At 46.7% G+C, this 13,400-nt stretch overlaps 1 protein-coding gene across 2 annotated transcripts in view; it reads left to right on the forward strand.

Moving 5' to 3' along the window:
- The window catches only part of nrde2 (NRDE-2, necessary for RNA interference, domain containing), a 115,924-nt gene that overhangs the window by 73,275 nt on the left and 29,249 nt on the right, over window positions 1-13,400 (forward strand). For both annotated transcript variants that reach the window (XR_011960403.1, XM_072568077.1), the window contains exons 6-8: window positions 487-964; window positions 4,970-5,375; window positions 6,445-6,578. Coding sequence is in view for 1 of the 2 variants with exons in the window: in XM_072568077.1 (XP_072424178.1) it covers window positions 487-964; window positions 4,970-5,375; window positions 6,445-6,578 (1,018 nt within the window). In the remaining variant the exon portion in view is untranslated. The remainder of the gene's footprint in view (window positions 1-486; window positions 965-4,969; window positions 5,376-6,444; window positions 6,579-13,400) is intronic.

Here is a 13,400-nt window from a genome sequence, read left to right on the forward strand (position 1 = left end):
ATGATGAAATGTGAATAGGCTGCCTCAACGTGGAGAGGTAGGGATTGACACCCTTGGCAGAGGAGGGAATGCTCATTAAAATTCCCCGAAAATTGTCTGTCTGTGTCACTGACGTTAGAATTGATAGTTAATACATTTTGGAATATGACCCTGCATAGAAAATCTGTTCATTGTCAGCAGCACCAAGGAATGGCCACACAGCTTGAGGATAATTAGAAATGTGAGATAAATAGGGGCCTTGCTAAGGATGCCTGTCACTCATGAACAAAGAATATAAAGCACTGTGCAAGTCGAATTCCTTGCCCTACATGAGGTGTTTAAACTTTGTCAATGCTATGTAGTTTCTGTATCCAACACACTGAGTTCAGCATAATAATACGATTCAGTAGCAGTAGTATTGAGATATGATGTGAAGGTGTTTGTTCAAAAAGTGTATTGCACGAGATTGCAATAATTCTGTCATCTATTGATGGTTGAATATTTCAGATACAAGAGGTGTGGGGATGTCTGCCTTGGCCTTGACACCAGAAAGCAGCACATTATCTGGGAAGATTCACCCCGACCAAAGAAAAAGGCCAGGAAGAGGGATGATCGATACTACACCTCATCGGGCCTTCAGTCCCTGAGCACTGGCCCTGTTCCTGTTCGCTGTAGAGAGTGTGTGCAAGGAAGCATTCCTGTGCCTGGCACAAACTCCTTCATACCAGTTCCAGACTGGGCAGAGATTGAAAGTAAACCCTTAGGCACTGTCACCTGGTTCAATCCACTTGGAATTTACGATGAATCCACTACTTTGTGGCTCCAGGGAAAAGGCCGAGAGGAGCCGGAGAAGCAAGCCTGCGTGCCCTCTGATAGCAGTGAGAAGATCAACTCAGTAAACATGGCCAAAGTGGAGACGTTCAATAGGATGTTGAGAGAAGACCCTGGGAATGTCCAAACCTGGATGGAGTTTGTTCATTTTCAGGTGGGTCTCGAAACGTTCAGCCCAGATTTGAAGTTATGTGCGTTTGAGGGTGGGATGAGCCTATCAGTTCATTCCACACATCATCTGTTTGTTAAGAAGACTGCAGAATAGCACCTGTGCTGTTGGTACTGGACACTATTGTGGATAAAACCATTTGGGATAAACCAAGGAAAGCTACTATTTTTACAACTCAATTTGCCAATGAAGTAGAGTGGTGGAGGAAGGGAATTTTCTAGTTTTGAGCTTCTGGGAAAGATTAAGTTTGAGGAGAAAGAAATGCAGGACAGTAGGGTGGGAGTGTTCCCTTCATGGGGGAGGGGGGGCAAGGGAGGGGGGGTGGTGCTTCCTTCACGGAGGTGGTTGGGGGTGGGGGGAGCTGCGAGAGTGCTCCCTTCATGGTGCGGGAGGGTGAGAGTGCTCCCTACACGGTGGAGGCGGGGGGGGGGGGAGAGGGAGTGCTCCCTTCGCAGTTGAGGGGGGGGGGGGGGGGGGGGGGAGTGCTCCCTTCATGGAGGTGGGGGGACTGCTCCCTTCGCGGTGAGGGGGGGTTGGGGGGAGTGTTCCTTTCACAGTGGGGGGAGAGTGAGGGTGCTCCCTTCACGGAGGGGGAGGGGGGGGGAAGGGTGCTCTCTTCTCTGTGGGGGGCAGGGATGCTCTCTTTTCTGTGGGGGGGAGTGAGGGTGCTCCCTTCACGGAGGGAGGGGGGGGAGGGTGCTCTCTTCTCTGTTTGGGGGGGGTGGGGGGCAGGGATGCTCTCTTATCTGTGGGGGGGAGTGAGGGTGCTCCCTTCACGGAGGGAGGCAGGAGTGCTGCCTTCACAGTTGGGGCTGGGGGGGGGGGGTGCTGTATGTCAATCTCAGGGTATGTGACTGTTGCTTAAAGACCAAACAATTCTGTCGTCTCGAAAGCAGATAATGGGGCTCTCAGCCTCAGCCAATATGAACAAGGGTTGCTGGATTTGAGCTTCCTATTTCCTCGCCAGCAGTTGATGGAAATACCCACTCTCTCAGTGAATCTACCGCAGCACCTTGCTCAAAGTCAGAGAGCGAGTGAGTGACGATAAAATGTAGAAGCAGGAGGAGGCCATTTGGCCCATCCAGTCTGCTCTGCCACTCAGTGAGATCATGGCTGATCTGATAATCCTCAACTTCACTTTGCTACCATTTCCCCGTAACCTTCATTCCCCCAGTGATTAAAAATCTATCTCCGCCTCCAGTATTGACCTAGCATTGAGTATACTTAATAACCCAGCCTCCACAACAGCCATACTTTCCCTTTCGTGCAGCATACTGACTCAGCCTGATTATATTGCATATTTCTAAATGCTTTCTAGTACATCCCTTATGAATAGGCCATTGGGAAATATTAGAGGTTATGTCAACTGCCCTGCACTTAATCTCCCTTTTTGAATAAGGGTGCTCTGGGACTTCTAGAATCTTAGGATTCTGTATGTTACAGTGGCTCAGTGGTTAGCACTGCTGCCTCACAGTGCCAGGGACCCGGGTTCGATTCCAGACTCAGGTATGTGTGGAGTTTGCACGCTCTCCCCACGTCTGTATGGGTTTCGTCAGGGTGTTCTGGTTTCCTCCCACAGTCCAAAGATGTGCAGGCCAGGTGAATTGGCCATGTTAAATTGCCCACAGTGTTAGGTGCATTAATCAGGGGCAAATACAGGGCAGGGGAATGGGTCTGGGTGGGTTACTCTACGGAGGGTCACTGTGAACTTGTTGGGCCAAAGGGCCTGTTTCCATACTGTAGGGAATCTTAAAAAGAAATAACTACCATCCACTGTCTCTAAAGCCACTGGTTTTTGGCCCCATTAATTTCTTTAGTAATTTTTCTCTCGTTATTTTTTTTCCTCGTTCCCCTTTTACTCCTAGATTATATTGCATTTTTCGATTGCCATCAATGTCTTAAACCACGAAGACGTATTTATTCAACTCATCTGCTATTTCCTGCTGGCCCATTATTAGAGTGATGGTGGCCTAGTACAGATCGGATATAGATTATGGCCCTATCTTTTGCCAACTGAATGGGGTTTATTTGATCCAGTTACTTGAAGGCCACTGCTCTCTGGGACTCTAGCAGCTCCTCTGTGCTAATACAGAAAGTTTTGTTTCTTGGTTATGATCTGGTATTGCTCTAGGCCATTGGGATGTTGTTACTAACTTGTTTGTCTCTAGATTCTCTGTGCTAGCTCAGAGAATAAAGAAATATAGGCAAGCTAGACTGATCGCTGTACCAGAGAGCTGGGAGATGCTGGCTCTAAATTTGAGGAATGTTGTATTGGATTACCAACCAGCATGTGAACTGCAATGGTTCAAGAAGGCAACTCACCCCCATCTTCTCAAGGGTAACCAGGGGCAGGTAATAAATGCTGGGCCCAGCCAGCAATGCCACATCCCACAAGTGAATTTTTTGAAATATTAATTTCTAGTGTTAAGTATTGGTGATCAACAAGTCACATGGACGTCGCCATCTTGCATATTTGGGGGTTGATTTATAACCTTGCTGCAGGACTTGACCAAGTGTGAACATAGGAGGTATAGTTAGTAAGTTTGCAGGGGACACCCAGATTGGAGATGTGGATGTGAAGGAGGTTACCTCAGAGTACGACAGGATCTTGATCAGATGGGCCAATGGGCCAAGGAGTGGCAGATGGAGTTTAATTTAAATAAATGTAAGGTGCTGCATTTTGGAAAGGCAAATCAGGACAGGACTTGTATACTTAATGGTAAGGTCCTGGGGGGGTTTTGCTGAACAAAGAGACCTTGGAGTGCACATTCATAGCTCCTTGAAAGTGGATTCGCAAGTAAACAGGCTAGTGACGACGGTGTTTGATATGCTTTCCGTTATTGGTCAGAACATAGAGTACAGGAGTTGGGAGGTCACTCTGCAGTTGTACAGGACATTGATTTGGTTACTTTTGGAATACTGCGTGCAATTCTGGTCTCCCTCCTATCAGAAGGATGTTGTGAAACTTGGAAGAGTTCAGAAAAGATTTGCAGGAATGTTGCCAGGGTTGGAGTGTTTGAGCTATAGGGAAAGGTTTAGGCTATTTTCCCTGGAGTGTCAGAGGCTGAGGAGTGACCTTAGAGGTTTATAAAATCATGACAGGCATAGATAGGGTCAATAGACAAGGTCCTTTCCCTGGGTAGGGAAGTCCAAAATTAGAGGCAGAGCTTTAGGGTGAGAGGGGAAAGATTTGAAAAGGACCTTAGGGGCAACTTTTTCACACAGAGGGTGGTACGTGTATAGAATGAGCTGCCAGAGGAAGTGGTGGAGGCTGGTACAATTACAGCATTTAAAAGGCATCTGGATGGGTATATGAATAAGAAGGGTTTAGAGGGTTATGTGCCAAGTGCTGGCAAATGGGACTGGATTGGATTGGGATATCTGGTTGGCATGGACGAGTTGGACTGAAGGGTCTGTTTCTGTACTGTCCATCTGAGTGTGAGTGCAGGAAGCAGAGTTTCCTGGTTACATGTCTGTGTGATGATGGCCAGGCCCCACATTTGAGTCCATGTGTAATCCCAGTGGAGAAGCTGCTGATGAGTGGTTGACCGGCAACGTTTGCTCACGCTGTGAGTTTCTGCTGTGCGTCTTTTTGTGACTGAACATTCCAGTTCCTCACTTGGAGATGTTTGGGCATATGAACCAGATGTCCCACCTGATAGTGGAATCTGAAGTGAGAGATTTGTTTCCTTTTATTTCTACAGCTCTGTCTCACCGATCCAGTGTTGTCATCCAATGTGGGTAAAAGGGGTAATTGAATACAAAACTTCAGTCCTCATCCCTCATAATTACCATGTGTTATTTGTATGTAATCTCCTGAGTATGGCTTTTGTCCATGTTGCATTTTAGTTCCTATTCCAGACCTGCTACTAATTAGGAATTGACTGATCACATTGCATAACTACATTAGCATCACATTTCTTGGTGAAGTCAAAAGGAGACATGATTTCCCTTGTGAGAGTTGTCTTTAATAAGTCTCCCTTCCTTCAGGATGAATTAATACAGGACCCAAGTCCGTACATGACCTCTGCAGCTGAGTCTGAGAAACGGAAGAGGTCCCGAAGGGCTGTCTGGGAGAAAAAGCTGGCCATTTTGGAACGAGCCATTGAGAGCAATCCCAACAATGTGGAGCTGAAAGTAGCCCGGCTGGAGCTCGGCAAAGAATCTTGGGAGCCATCCATTCTGGTCAACGAATGGAAAAAGGTGGTCTTTCTACACCCAAACGACACCACTCTGTGGCAGAGGTACCTGCTGTTCTGCCAGAGCCAGTTCAGCACCTTTTCGACATCCAAGGTCAATGGTATCTATGGCAAGTGCCTGAGTACCCTGGCAGCTGCTCTGGATGGTACCCTATTGTCCCATCCTGCACTGCCTGACACAGAGGAAGCCATGCTTGGTAAGACAGAGTTTGATGTTACTCATGTGCTCTTTGTACTCTGGACTAGCCGTACTCATTGGCACTTCTGTTTTCCATTTGCCTAAAGGTCCAGGCGCAGACTATGACACAGTCCCTCACGCCAGGATTTCTGACTGTCTGGAGACCCTGATAGGGAGTAGACATCCATGAGCTTCACATATGTATCAGGCTGTGGGGTTGGAGGGTTTGAGCTACAGGGAGACGCTGAATAGGCTGGGGCTGCTTTCCCTGGACTGTCAGAGGTTGTGGGGTGACCTTGTACAGGTTTATAAGATAATGAGGGGACATTGATAGGATAAACAGACAAAGTCTTTTTCCAGGGTAGGGGAGTCGAAAGCTAGAGGGCAGAGATTTAAGGTGAGAAGGGAAAGATTTTAAAAAAAAGACCTGAGGGGTAACTTTTTCACACAGAAGGTGGTCCGTATATGGAACGAGCTGCCAGAGGAAGTGGTGGAGGCAGATGCTATTCTAACATTTAAAAGGCATCTGGAAGGGTATATGAATAGAGCGGGTTTAGAGGGATATGGGCCAAGTGCTGGCAAATGGGACTGGATTAATTTAGGATACCTGGTCAGTATGAGCGAGTTGGGCTGAAGGGTCTGTTTCTGGCCTGTCACTGCAGCTGCAATAATTTTGTGTTTTGTTGGGGAACACCAGCTTGTATTTGCATAGAACTGTTACTTCATCAAATGTCCCAGGGTGTTGCATTAGTGGGTTAATATAAATAAGGTTAAACAAGAAACAAAGAAGCACAGATACTGTAAATCTGAACAAAACAGGAATTACTAGTGAACATCAGCAGGTCTGACAGCATCTGCAGAGCGAAAGCAGAGCTATCATTTCGGGTCCAGTAGCACTCTGTTAGAGTTTCCAACCTACCACTCACCATCCTCCCCTTTTGCAAAATGTGCCAAGATCCGTTTCTGTGTTTGAGGGGTGATGGTGTAAATGCAAACTGTTTGGGTTTTTACTCATTTTAGCCTGTAACTCATGGCTTTGCTGGATTCAGTTCTTCTTAAACCAAGTCCTGTTGTGTTCATTCTCACAGCAATTTTCCTGCAGCAGTGTCACTTCTTGCGACAGACTGGGCATTCGGAAAAAGCCATTGCCCTCTTCCAGGCTCTCATTGACTTCACCTTCTTCAAACCTGACAGTGTTGCTGGCCTGATAACCAAGGCACAGGTAAAGGCAGCCTCTTCTCACCTGCTCCATAGATTTACAGACAGTCAACAAGCATTAAATAGCACGGTTAAGATGATCTAATAACCCAGTGGGTTAAGCATTGCTGCAGGGTATTGCTCCGCCATCTAGCAATACTGAGTGCTCTCTGGCCTATGCTAAGGAAGGTTAGATGGGGGTTCGTTAGCTGAGATGGCTGTTTTGTGATACAGAGTGATGCCAACAGCAGGGGGTTCAATTCCCAAACCAGCTGAGGTTACCGTGAGAAAGTTTCTGTCTCAACCTCCCGTCGCCTGAGTTTAACCCTCCGGTTTAACCATCACCCATCATCTCTCTTTTAAGTGAGAGAGCAGCCCTGTGGTCTGATGGGACATTGGTGCTTTCTAATCTCAGTGGGGTTTGTTGCCACCACTCTCCCAGGACTAGGAGGGATAGATCCTGTTCCCAATTGTGGTTTCCCAGTCACGTTTGAAATGTTGAGGGTGTTGCCTGATGGCCAGGTCAGCCTTGCTTCTGGCTGACCCCCCCCTGCATCATCCAGCCTCTCCCTGCCAGTTTCCTCTTGTGGATGTGTACCTTCCAAGTGATCATGCTTCCAGCGAGGATTGAGCAGGCATACTAGTGTAAACATTGTTCCTCCGTGTGACCGGGCTCACAGAAAAAAGAAATCAAGAACTGTGGATGCTGGAGATCTGAAACGAAAACAGAAATTGCTTAAGGAACTTGGAAGGTCTGGCAGCATCTGTGGAGCGAGAAACGCAGTTAATGCTCAGAGTTAACGGAACAATTCTGAGGAAGGGTCACTGGACTCAAAGGGTGAACCCTGCTTTCTCTCCACAGATGCTGCCAGACCTGCTGAGTTCCTTAAGCGAAATCTGTTTTTGTTTTGAAAATGTGTTGCTGGAAAAGCGCAGCAGGTCAGGCAGCATCAAAGGAGCAGGAGAATCAACGTTTCAGGCATGAGCCCTTCTTGCTCATGCCCGCAACGTCGATTCTCCTGCTCCTTGGATGCTGCCTGACCTGCTGCGCTTTTCCAGCAACACATTTTCAGCTCTGATCTCCAGCATCTGCAGTCCTCACTTTCTCCTCTGTTTTTGTTTTGGCATAATATAAAGTTTTTGGTTGGCTTAGTTAGGGGCTCCATTAAAGCTCTTCGGTCAACTTGCACCTTTATCCCGGATCATGTCACAGGCCCTCTATGTAGATGTACAGATCATCACCAGGCCCACCTTCATGTGCCTGTATTTGCTCTGTAAATGCCATAATATGCGCAACCCCAAACAACATTAATTGCTTGGCACTTGTTAGATAAAATAAACATGGCTTTACGTCAGTGTCATGCAATTAAGACCAAACTGCTATTTAAAAAGGTTAATTCTTTTCTTGCCTCATTTATGGTCTGAGGTTTTGTCTGATTTCCTCTGTGGTAAAGTGCTGCGCGATGTTTTAGAATATTGAAGGTGCTCTTTAAATGCACTTTTTAAATAAAATTTATACAGAGTATGTTCGTTTTTGGATCATTCCTGCAGACCAACCCTTGCCCTAGATTATTCCAGCTTTTATGGATGTGCCTAATTTACCCAAGTGATAGAGGATTGGAAAACTGCCAATGTGACAGCTCTGTTCACAAAGGGAGGCAGGCAAAAAGGTGACTGACTATAGTCTGATATTTGGAAAAGTATTAGAATCAAGTATTAAGGAAATAATAACAGAACATTTGAAAAATCATAATCTAATCAAGCAGAATCAATGGGATTTCATGAAAGGGAAATTGTGTCTGACTAATTAGTGCTTCAAGGAAGTCTCAACCAGAGCGGATAGAGGGGAACCAGTAGACGGATTGTATTTGATCTTCTAGAAGGTGTTTGTCAAAGTACCTCACAGAAGATTAGGTCATAAGGTAAGAGGCCACAGTGTTGGAGGTGGTATACTGGCATGGATAGAGGATTGGCTAATGGGCAGGAAACAGCAAGTGGGGAGAAGGGACACTGTTTCAATTAGTGACCTGTGAACAGGGGGGAGTCCACAGGGATCAGGGCTGGGACTGCAGCTGTTTACAATGTATATTAGTGACTTGGAGGAAGGAAGTGAATGTACTGCATCCACGTTTGCAGACAACACCAAAATAGGTGGAAGGGCAGGTCACAAGAGGGATACAATTAGTTTACAGGGAGATATTGATAGATTAAGTAAATGGGACAAAAGTTGGGAGAATATAATGTGGAAAAACGTGAAGTTGACTGATTTTGGAAGGGAGAACAAAATATTACTTAAGTGGAGAAAACCTGCAGAAAGCTGCGACACAAAGGGACATGGGAGCACTTGAGCACAAATCCCAGAAAGCTAGCACACAGTTGCAGTAGGTAATCGGAGTCGAAAACTATCATGTTGGGAAAGCACAGCAGGTCAGGCAGCATCCAAGGAGCTGGAGAATCAATGTTTTGGGTATAGCTCTTCATCAGGAATGTGGGGGTGGGACAGGGGATGCTTAGAGATAAATAGAGTGGGGGTGGGGAAGGTAGCTGGGAAGGCTCTCGATGTGGTCCCCTTTATATTAGGGAGACAGGATGCCAACTCGCAGAACGTTTCAGAGAACATCTCTGGGACACATGCACCAAACAACCCCACCGCTCTGTGGCCGAACACTCCAACGCCCCCTCCCACTCTACCAAGGACATGCAAGTCCTGGGCCTCCACCACCACCAAATTCAAGCCACGTGACGTCTGGAGGAAGAACACCTCATCTTCCGTCTTTGGACTTTCCAACCACCAGTTCCTCCCCTTCCCTCCCCCACCTCACTCCAGTTCCAACCCTCCAACTCAGCACCGCCCTCTTGACCCGTCCTACCTGTCCGTCTTGTTTCCCACCTATCCGCTCCTCCCTCCTCTCCGACCTATCACCATCTCCCCGCACCTCCATCCACCTGTCGCCTTCCCAGCTACCTTCCTCCCCGCTCCCCATTTATCTCTCTGCCCCCTTCCCTCCCCACCAACATTCCTGATGAAGGGCTTATGCCTGCAGTGTTGATTCTCCTCCTCGGATGCTGCCTGACCTGCTGTGCTTTTGCAGTGCCACACTTTTCGACTCTGATCTCCATCATCTGCAGTCCTCACTTTCTCCCTGCAACAGGTAATCAGGAAGGCGAATGGGATGTTGGCCCTTATTTCAAGGCTGTTGGAGAGTAAGAGTAGGGGGGTCTTATTGCAATTATGCAACGTGCTGGTGAGACTACATCTGGTGTACTGAGAGCAGTTTTGGTTTCCTTATTTAAGGAAGGATGTTGAATGCAGTGATGTTCACTAGGATAGTCCCTGATCTGGAGGAATTGTCTTCTGAGCAAAGGTTGAACAGTTTGGGACTGTACTCACTGACGCTTAAAAGAATAAGCGATGACGTCATTGAAATACATACAGTTTTTAAGAGGTTTGACAGGTTAAGTGCTGGGAGGATGTTTGCCTCTTGGGAATGTCTAGGACCAGAGGGCATAGTCTCAGAATAAAGAGACACCGATTTTTAGACTGAAATGAGGAATTTCTTCTCTTGGAGTGTTGAGCATCTTTGAAAGTCCTTGCCACAGACAGCTGTGTATATTCAAGGCTGAGAGAGAGAGATTCTTGATCGGTCGGGGATTCGGGGAAGGAAGGGAAAGTGGATATGAGAAATATCAGATCGGTCTTGATCCTAGTGAGTGGGGCAATCTAGAGGGGTGGAACAGCCTCCTGTTCCTCCTTCTGACATGCTTCCTGCTCTCTCACGTGGATATAAATGATCCCTCCATATTACTTTGACAAGTCGCAGGGGCAGGTTTTCTGGTTTCTAAGCCAATATTTATCCCCCAGCTTACACCCACTAAACCGATTGCCTGGTCATTATCCTGTTAATGTTTGTGGGTGTATTCAGTTTGCAGTTGGGCTGGTGCATTTCCTCAAGGTCACAGTGAACACAGTATCATGTGCTTTGCAACATCCTGATGTGCTTATATAAATGTAATTACTCTGCCTTGAGCAATAGGAAGGAGATCATTAACCCAGTGCTAATTGATTTCTGATCAATAATTTGTAATTCCCTGCAGTCAATGCAGAGTTTACAACTTTGTCCTCAATCATTTAAACATTTATTCCACCACCCTCCCACCCCCACCCCACCCCACCCCACCCCCACCCCGCCCTCCACCTGTCACTAGCACAATACAGGTGCAGTTGTCTAACCCTGAAAGGAAACTTTGCAGCAACTTCTCTGGTGCCTCCCAACTGTGCAACCTAACAGCAGATGTACAGGAAGGCCATTACCTTGGAAGTTCCCTTACAAGTCACACACCATCCTTTGGACGAAATTGCTGTTCCCTCTCCTAAAATTCCTTTCTATCAGCACTGTGGATGTATCTATACCCCATGGGCTGGAATGCTTAAAGATGGAGGTTCACTGACCACCTGCTCAAGGCTATTCGGATCAGACATTAGCTGCTGGCCTTGCATATGAAGCCTACACCTAGTGAATACATTTTTAATAAACCTTTCTCTGGCTGAAACCACCAGCAGACACTCGTCACGTCAGCTCTCAGACATGAAGAATGGGATCTGCAGTAACAACACAGGAGGAGGAAAGGAAGAATGTGTGTGTGAGCGAGAGAGAGAGAGAGAAAGCAGTTTTCCTGTTGATTGGGGGAGGTGGCAAATTGATTAGCATATATTTGAGGGACTCCTTGGTTATAGAGTTAAACAGCATAGAAACAGACTCTTTGGTCCAACACCAATCATGTTCCCAAACTAAACTAGTCACACCTGCCAATGTTTAGCCTAAATCCCAATGACCTTTCCTATTCATGGACTTATCCAAATGTCTTTTAAACGTTGTAACTGTACCTGCATCCACCATTTCCTCTGGCTGTTCATTCCACACAAACCAGGCTGTATTTTTAGAAAAAGGTTGCTCCTCACGTCCTTTTTAAACATTCTCCTCTCACCTTAAAAAAAAAAGCTCCCAAATTTTGAACACTTTTCCCCACCCCCCTCCCCCCCGCACCAGCGGAAAAGGCCCTTACTGTTCACCTCATATATGTCCCTCATGATTTTATAAACCTCCTATAGAGTCATACACCACAGAAACCCCCTCAACCTCCTACGCACCGGTGGAAAAGAAAGTCCCAGTCTATTTTAACAACCCAAACCCTCCTGGTAACGCCCCGGTAAATTTCTTCTGAACCCCTTCCAGTTTAATAATATCCTTCCTATAACAGGGCGAGCAGAACTGAACTCTTTATTCCAGAAGAGACCTCACCAACATCCTGTACATCCTCAACCCCCTCAACTCCGAGACTCAAAAGGCCTGATCAGTGAAGGCAAGCGAGCCGAATGCCTTTTAACCACTGTCTACCAGTGATGCATATTTCAAAGAATTATGTACCTGAACTCCTCGGGGGTTCTCTCTGTTCTACAACAGTACCCAGAGCCCTCGCATTAATGGTTATTGGGACTGTGTTGGCTGGAGATTAACAAGCTGCAGGTTTACAATTGAAGTGGCATCTTTTAAATTGTGACAGCTGAGCATTTAATATTGAGAGCTGATTCTGTAAAGCTACACCAGTAATCTATCATTTCTGGATTAGCACTCCCTGGCTATCTGCAGTGCAGTGCCAAATCCATATTAGTATGTACTGTGCGTGGCTGACTAAACCTACATCAGTCGTAAGCAAGTGTTCCGTGGATACCTCTTGAAACCTCAACATAACTAAGAATTAGGAATGTGATACATTTTTTTCACTGCCAGTTTTGATACCAAGTGCTGGGTACAGTGTTGGAGAAGATCCAAATAGCAAAACACAGACCAGGAGCGCCCCCAAGTGGTTTTAAAGGTAACATTCTCTGCAGGATTGAAACCTTTCAGGCCATGTTGATGGGTGGAGCTGAGTGTGGGCCACACCAGTGACAATCAGTGATTTGTCTTGCCCTGTAGCCCCTGAGCTGGTCACTGCCTGTAAGCAAACCCTTCATTAGTGGGACAAAAACTGCTCTCGCAGTCCCACCCTCACACACTTTCTGACGCTGTCTCACGTTCTTACATTCTCTGGCTTAGTTAAAAATCACACACAATCTGGGTACCTAATGAAGGAGCAGTGCTCCAAAAGCTTGTACTCTCAAATAAACGCGTTGGACTACAACCTGGTGTTGTGATCTTTAGCTTTGTCCACCCCAGTCCAACACCAGCATCTCCGCACGCGCTCTCACACTCTGTCACTCTGCCTCTCGCAGGTTCTCTTTCACCTATTCGTACTTCTGTCAGCTTTCCACTAGCTCCTACTGATTGGAGTAATGCTAGCACTGAGCATGATGGATTGTGGTTATTAGACACCAGTTCTCTCTACCCCAGTACCTCGCTACAGGGGTTCCTTGGAGTAGGGCCTGAGGCCCACCCATCCACAATTTTAGCAAAGACTTTCCTTCTATCATAAGCTCAGAGGGAGAAGTGTCCATTATTGGTTGCATTGTTCATTCTCACACTCTCAGTTTCTCAGATAGTGAGTCCGTCGACTCTCCTGCTCCTCGGATGCTGTCTGACCTGCTGTGCTTTTCCAGCACCACACTTTTCGATTCTGACTCTCCAACATCTGCGGTCCTCGCTTTCTCCATGTTCGTGCAGAGCATGATTTGGACAACATCCAGACTTTATAAATAACACTTGCATCCCACAAAAATTTGGCAGTCTCCATCTCTTGGAAAATTGAATCTAACCATCCTGCCCGTAATACAGTATTCAGTGGCATTGCTATTGCTGCACCCCTCACCTTCAACCTGCTAGGGGGCAGTGTTCCCCCTGTCCAGCCACTT

This window comes from Chiloscyllium punctatum, chromosome 4 (genome assembly GCF_047496795.1).
Source record: "Chiloscyllium punctatum isolate Juve2018m chromosome 4, sChiPun1.3, whole genome shotgun sequence".
Classification (NCBI taxonomy): domain Eukaryota; kingdom Metazoa; phylum Chordata; class Chondrichthyes; order Orectolobiformes; family Hemiscylliidae; genus Chiloscyllium; species Chiloscyllium punctatum.